Source organism: Limulus polyphemus, unplaced genomic scaffold, assembly GCF_000517525.1.
Source record: "Limulus polyphemus unplaced genomic scaffold, Limulus_polyphemus-2.1.2 Scaffold58, whole genome shotgun sequence".
NCBI lineage: Eukaryota > Metazoa > Arthropoda > Merostomata > Xiphosura > Limulidae > Limulus > Limulus polyphemus.
In genome coordinates this window covers 320,377-328,458 of record NW_013665668.1, presented here as the reverse complement: position 1 = coordinate 328,458, position 8,082 = coordinate 320,377, and the positions used below count along the sequence as shown (strand labels likewise).

The 8,082-nt window shown below is 28.4% G+C and overlaps 1 protein-coding gene across 5 annotated transcripts in view; it reads right to left on the bottom strand.

The window, feature by feature from the left end:
* The window catches only part of LOC111087037 (cation channel sperm-associated protein subunit epsilon-like), a 55,264-nt gene that overhangs the window by 12,088 nt on the left and 35,094 nt on the right, over positions 1 to 8,082 (bottom strand). For 4 of the 5 annotated variants that reach the window (XM_022392230.1, XM_022392224.1, XM_022392212.1 and 1 more), the window contains 4 exons: positions 7,481 to 7,559; positions 3,457 to 3,512; positions 3,094 to 3,141; positions 1,953 to 2,105 (listed from right to left, as the gene is read on the bottom strand). In XM_022392230.1, coding sequence (XP_022247938.1) covers positions 1,953 to 2,105; positions 3,094 to 3,141; positions 3,457 to 3,512; positions 7,481 to 7,559 — 336 coding nt within the window. The remainder of the gene's footprint in view (positions 1 to 1,952; positions 2,106 to 3,093; positions 3,142 to 3,456; positions 3,513 to 7,480; positions 7,560 to 8,082) is intronic. The other variant, XM_022392219.1, reaches the window with a different exon arrangement.

Sequence of the window (8,082 nt, the reverse complement as noted above, 5' to 3'; positions counted from 1 at the left end):
AGTTTTATTTTTCTAACAGGGTGGTTGGCCTTTGGATGTTATGGAGGTAATAGTTTTAAGTGGGTTTCAGAGAAAGCTTGATAAATATATGAATGATAGAGGTTGGTGTTAAGATTTTTTTTAAATGTATTTATTAATAGTGTTAGTTTAGTTTAGAACATGGACAGCCGAGATGGATCAATAGGTCCGGTTTTGTCCCAAAACATTGTTAAATGTTAATACTACTTCTGTTATTTTGTTCAGTGTGATTGCAGACATAAGTTGACATAAAGTTGAAATTGCTATATGCTAAAGTGTTCTTGAAAGGAGATAGACAACTAGAAAAGCTTGGACTGATCATAAATATATTTTAGCAGGCTGCAATTCATTTCCTTCCAAATGATGAATTCTATCACAATATAAAATCTAAAGCTTGGGACCATTTGAAAATTTAAATAGGCATTTTTATTGATCATAAGTTTAACATATTTACAAATACCAAATGTTTGATCTTTTTGCTCATTGCTCATATTTAACTTTTAAACCTTCAAGTAATATATTGAATGGAAAAAGTGCTGATATGTATTTTATAAACATTTTAATGTGGTACTACCATCTATTAGCAGGCTATAAGCTAAAGAATGTGCTAAATCCTAACTAACCTCATAGTGAAACAAGCATGTTATACAATCACCACTAAGAAAAGTATTGGGATTAAGTAATAGGTAAATTGGGATTTTCAGCCAGATGCTTGCAGCGTCTGCTCGGGTTTAAGGAGTTACACCAACATTATGAGGTCAGTGGTTAACAGATTAAATATTCATAAAAGAAACAGAGTAGCATCTTTCTGAATGTCTGCTTTTCTTACAAGTTTCAGTAAAAACAAAAACAGGAGGTCCAGTTTATTCTTGGATCCATCATCATCACTTGTCATTGAGTTAAGACTTTTTATGATAAATTCCACCACTCATCATTAACCCTAGACAAGTGCTAATCAAAGAACACCACCAGACCTCTTACATGAGAAGAGTGTTTGAGTTGCTCTTTACCTTCTACAAATATTGTATTAAAAATCTATTTTTAAATTTATTTAAATAAATATTTTTAAATCTGTGAAAAACCAACATCTCACTTCTTTTCTGTCTACCTATTTCTTGTTATTATCTAATTATCTGCATTAATTTCCAATTTTTACAGAGTGCACTAAACATACTGACATATAAGCCAGTTTACTTCTGTCATCGTACATACAAACCACATTTTTAATCGCAGAAAGTAGCATGAACAGTTGAGATTGAGAGAGCATGGTTATAAGTTAAGTGCACTGCAGTGCCACACTTGACAAATGGCTTTTAAAAGTCCGTCACAAAAACAGTTTTTAATAATAACACTTCTTGCTAGACAAGCATGCACTATCCTGCATTTTAACATTCATAAGGCTCAAACAATCACCTTGACATATTACATACATTTGCAAGTATTTGTAACACATCTTCAGAAGGTCCAAATAAAGTGGCCAGTCAGTGTAACTAACTGTTAATATCTGTATCACAGGATAGTTTATTTGAAACTTTTGACATTTAATATATTACAAAATTATTTCACACTTAGTGTTTGTGGTTTACATTGTTACTATGGAAATGTTTGGTTTATGTGAAGAAATAGCTGTTTTGTCATTAATTATAAGTTTCTTTTTGCAACTAAATAGAGACACTTTAGATAGACATATTATAAGTATAAAATAATTCATATTTGATTAACACACACAATATATATATATATATATAAAGTTTTTTGTATTGAATTTTATTATTTGCATAAAAAGTAAATTTCCTTTACCCATATTTTTGCATTTGATATGCAAATACTTGACAAAGAAACAATTTTAATATTTTACTTAAGCCTATTTTTTCTTCTAAGGATAATTTACAATTCAAGGAGAGTAAAAAAATATATAGAAAGATAATACACACAGTTGTAGTCCTGGTATAAAGTTTCCCAAATACAAGGAAGTAAATGGGCATCCCCAGTCATCTAAGAGGTATGGAACAAGCAAATTTCCATCATCATCAAAACTATACTTTTTGTTCATGATGGATTTCACAATATCGTTTTTGTAGAAATTCCTGTGACAAATACATATAACAACTTTTTAATCAACATTAAACTGTAATGCTGTATTTCAGTACATTGCTGAAATATTGTTCAGAATTCTGTACTGAAGATCTAAAATAATTACAAGCTCAATAACAAGCCCTAATTGCTGAAAGATATATTACAGAAAGTTCAATCATAACACCTAATTTGATAAAACTCCAAAATGTAGTCTACAGCTGTATTTTATACAATCTTAAAAATAATTATAATACATTAAATCATTTTTGTGTTTAAGAAAAAACTAAAAAAATATGTTATCAAAATAACTATCTGTAGGGATACAAATCACTGAACTTAAAAGTGCATGTCACAACAAGAACAAAATTATGTAAGATGTAAGGCCAGGATTGGGTAAAATCAAACAACAGATGTCTGATACAAGGGTGGTGAAGTTTAGTTTCTGGATATTTTTCATGCTTCCAATTTATTATTCAAAATAAAAGTCCCTGGTATATTGTTAAAATAATATTTATGAAATAAGTGATGAGAAAATATAATTAATAAAAAAAACACAAAGGAACTCCAGTCTAGTAACTCTAAAACTTTAGTTTTTTACTTAAAGCCATCTTTCAAAACGTTAGTCCTTTAATTGACTTTACCTGCCCTTTGTGTAAACTTCAAACGAAATAATATAGTTATATCAAATCCTTACATTAGCATGTCAGATTGTAAAAGGATTTTATCTTTTTTTTTAACTCGTATACAGGATTTAGCTCATTGACAGGTATTAGAAATTTAAAAATAACCTTTTCTAGAATGACATGAACTGTCAAGAAATAACGCAGATTGAGTGTGTCATACCACAATTAATGAAGATTACTATAAATTATGAGGGTAAAACATGTTTTCAGCCCATTGGAAAAAACGAGGTCACACTCAATTACTTTCAATGTAATGCTCTTGCCTACAGAAGTAGTTTATTATATCACTAAAACATAATGCTAAAAAACTACTCACTTGGGAATTTTGAAAACACTTGAAATATGTTTTGGACAGTACGAAGTGCTGTAATGACCAAATATTTAAGTTTACTATTTATTCTTACTCTAAATTTTTAACTAAACAAATAGCATTCTTTTGTTTCGTTAAAACACAAAAAATCTTAGGCATTAAATAACTTGGATACTGCATTAATAAATGGACTATAATTATAATTCAAAATTTAAAATATCACTCTTACATCATTAAAAAAAACAGGAAACTTTACATTAAGGTGCTGAATTAACATGAGAATGATGAAAGATTATAAGTAGAATGAACTAAATAATGTTGGATTAAGATGCACAAAAACAGTATTTGATAAGAATATGTAACACTTACTCTTCCTCAACTGAAATAGACTTGGAAGGAGGGCATCCAATAATGACTCGGATTTTCTAGTAACAAAAAAATACAACAGTATTGCACAAAACATTGTATCCTTTCATCTCAAAACAAATTATACACAGATTTTTCTTAATTCTGATATATTTAGCATTTAGAAATAAAAGTCGCATCTAACAAAAAATAATGTTCTGATTATGCGCTTCCAATCTATTTTAGCATTACTTTGTGAGTTAACTGTCATTCCTGCAGCAAAAGCTAGCAAGATTTATGCACTTGTATTGTACAATAAAAATGTTTCATAATAATAGAGAACTCTTTATTTTCAACAACATATATTTTTGATTGATCAGGATAAATAGTCTTAAATTTAAAAAAATTTCAAACAATAAGCCTCAATTGCTACCATGTACTTCCTGAAGTTAAATAATTTGTTTTCTTTGTGATAGATTTTAAACTTATAACTTATAGATAATAATTAAACCTAGAACCAGCATTTGTCCATTAGGCAACTAACTACCAAGAAGGTGAGAAATACCTGGCTAGTAAAGCACTTGAAATTAATAATAAATGCTTGATTACAAACAATATCACTTGAACAAGTTTGGCAACAAAACAATACAGAGACTTAAGCTTTTATATCATCTTGATGGAAAATTAGGACCCAATAAAGTTATCTTAAGGAAGGGTACAATTTAAACTGCATGTTACAACAATAATAGGAAGCTATTGTTACAGTGGAAAATGTCTATGTAGTTTTTTTCACACTCAACCAATTACAATGCTATAATTATAATTTAAAATATCACTCTTACATCATTAAAAAAATAGGAAACTTTACATTAAGGTGCTGAATGCATAGGAATATTGGAAACATGTGGTTGGATGTTACTGACCTAAAATTTACACAGGCATTTTAAAGCACACCATACCATTTATACCACCTGAAAAAAAATTGTAATTGCTGCAGTCTTTTACTGATTTTAGCACTTATTTATACAAAACCATATGATGCAAAGAATTGTATAAGGAAGCTTTGACAAAACCTTCAAACCTCATTTGCATCTGCCAATGCAGTAGACTAAGCAACATAAAAACACCCACACATAACAAAGCTAGTCCTAATTTTATATATATATCAATTACAGTTTCTTCTTAAAAGTACATGTTACAGTAAATGAGAATTTTTTTATGATATAATTTCTATTACTAACTAATTTTTTATCAGCTTAATGTTCTCACTTAAACATGAGCATATTAAAGATTTTTAATCATTAACTGTTTAGTTGAATATAATCTCCAAGCACTGACAACCTTCTCTGATACTTGCAAAAAAAAAGTCATTTAGACAAGTAACTAACACTGCATGTTAACAGATATGAAAATACGTGTAACACATCTTACAGAAAGGTAAGACAGTCCAAATGATTGACCCTAGAATAAAAATAGTTTTCTGGGGTACAATTTTATAATCTTCTCTCAAAAAGACTGAAAAACAGAGTTAGGAGAAAAAAATCATAGTTTATTTTAGCTAAGTATGGAAACATGAAAATATTTCAACTGTAGAAGAAACAAATATGTGACTTTAACAGATATACATTTATTGGATAAGGGAAGGTAAAAAGGAAGGGTTTCAGCTAAGAGAAACGTAAAACAGGAGCTGAAATAACCTACCTTCCTTTTACCCTTTAAGAAAGACTTGTTCCTGTAAATACAAATGTTTCTGTAATTTTTACTTACGAAAAACAACAGAAAATATTTTTAAGGTAAAATATACAATTATATAATGTTATTATATGTTTGGTAAAAATACATCAACAATAAAGCTTACAAAAACTTTAAATGAGTTTAGTATAAATATTTTTGGCATTTTAATTAACAATTTTTGGCTCAGAGCCTTAATATAAATTTACAATAACAAGAGGTTTTGAAACACTTTCAGCCTGAAGTGCATCTTATTTAGGATAAAATATTCTATTGATGATCAATTCAAAATGTTATAAGACTGTATTTTCTGACTATTTGCCAGTTTTAAAGTTGTTTAGTTTCTTTCATGGCCAGTACTAGCATTAATTTTAATCTTTCCACTTTAGACCACTCACAAATTTTGTTTTTAAAATTAATGAAGGAAATACCAATAATTGAATATGATTGTATACATTCTAGTACATTTGATAAATATATAATTCTGTATGGCATAGGTGAAAGAAAACATTAATAACTCAAAAGTATTCTCATTCTTAATGAAGCAGTAAATAATAATAAAAAACTCTCTTGATGCTTTATAAAAGACCTGCAATGGGGAAGAAATAGATTATTATTTCTTACACAGAACATTTTTTTTGTTCATGATGTAATACACATCTACAAAACTGATACATTAATTTTGGTTTTTACTCCATGTTGAATGAAGTTTATTAATTATAATGCCATGAATACATAAAATTTAATATTATATCAAATACCAAAAAATATTGGTCAAACTTAATAACATTGTGCATTAACTTTTTAAAGAGTAGAACTGAAACTAATTAAATAGAACATATGATACCTGATATAATGCAACCAGACATATTGGAATTAAAGTTTTAAATTTCTGCATGTACAATATAACCACTGGAACTTTAAGAGTTTATATTGCACAATACTTATGAAGACAGAATGGGCTGAATGATGTTCACGTGGTGTCAGTGTATATTATGAACACATGTAAGAGATGGGTTGGTTAAACAAAACTGGTGCTGCCTTGTATTACTGAATCATTTAAATTTGTCAGTATATGACTTTTCAAATACTTGTAACTAAGCAAAAATGATACAATAATAAAGCACTAGTAACAGTAAAAACATATAAATAACATGCATCTGTGAACTTCGACATTACGGTATTAAATCTCCTAACATAAAATGAATGTATGGAAAGGTTTTGTGTATACAATATATATTTGAGTAAAAATATGTAAGAACATATTTTGTATAATATATCATTTATAGGAACAAAACCTTTACTAGTTAAAAAACACTGTTTCAACTGAATTACATGAAGTGACAATACATATCCATATACAAACTAATATACTTATAATAAATATTCATTTAAGACATGAGGTCAGTAAATAAACAGATTATGTGTCCAGCAAATGAAGCTTAGTATATATTTAAAATCAATTTAATGAACACACAAAATCTGTTGATAAAAAGACACATATTGGGTTATTTGAGCACTGATAGTGCCAGTGTGATTAAAAATGTACATAACTGTATAGTAAATGAGGAAAGTTACAGTAACATTATTTTAAAGTTAGCAAAATCAACCAATTATCTGATTTTCAGAGATTTGGGATTTATGCTATGTATGTTGAGCCTCTATCTTTAAATTATTTCCAGTTTCTGATTATTAAATGTGTGAGTTTTAGGCTGTGTGAAGTGAGTACAGTTACATACCTTTTTAACATATATGTAAAGTGAGTCTATTTTTTTTTAACATATTCCCAATAATATTGGATTTTCAAAGATGTGGGGTTTAAGCTGTGTATGGTGAGTTTCTGTTTAAAATTATTTCACTTATAAATACTGAAAATATGTTACAAAGAAAATGATATTGGTAGATTTTCTTTTACGCTAAACAACAAAAAATATTAATATATTTGCTGCAATATATAAAATAAGAAGTATTAGTAGGTTTGCGTCACTGATAATTCAGAAAAAAAAACTATCGTAAAAAAAGTAAGGATAAATCTCTTTGGCTAGTATACAGAAAATGTGTAAACTTAACAACCTTGTCTCAATTATTGTGGGATTTTTCTAGTAATTTCTTGTTGATCTCTTAAGAAAATATTCAAAACTAGCCCACACTAATGAAATCAAACTATCATACTCCTAGTTTTATTGTTTACTTGAATATCTAATTATATCTAATATCATTATAGCTATACACAATTAATAAACTTGATCTTTAAAACTACTTAGTGATTTGTGAAGAAAAATTTAAACTTGGTAGTTTCTAGAACAACATAGTTTACCTTCTCAATATGTGGATTGCACTTAGAGTCTGTACTCACTCCAGCCACAACTACATTTGTTTCCATTTGTTGTTTATTCCTGAAAAACAATGGGTCATAAGTTATAAACTCTTAGAGACTGATACATTTAATCAGAAAAAAATATTCTATATAAATATAATAGTACTGTCTGTTGTATGTCCATGTAATGACTTCACCCCCTGTTGTTGGATCTTCACCAAATTTGGCATGAAGGTTTGTTGGGTCCATGGGGAGATATATACAAATTTGAATTTGCAGTTTCAGATTTTGTGTTTTGTAGATTTTATAGGCGTTTTTGTACTTTTTTAACAATTACATGTAAGGGAAGCAACTTTTCATGTCCTAAGATAACTTTTCATTAATCATGAATTTACATAACTTACGTCCAGGGGATGAGTACTCCAGCTAGTAACTACCGTATTTTTCAGAATATAAGATGCATCGGTGTATAAGATGCACCCTTATTTTGAAGACAAAGTTTTGGGGAAAAACAAGCTACAGTCGCATTTGAAAGATTATATATATTGTTCTAAACACAAAAGAGCTCAAAACACCAAAATAAGAAAATACCGTAAATCAAA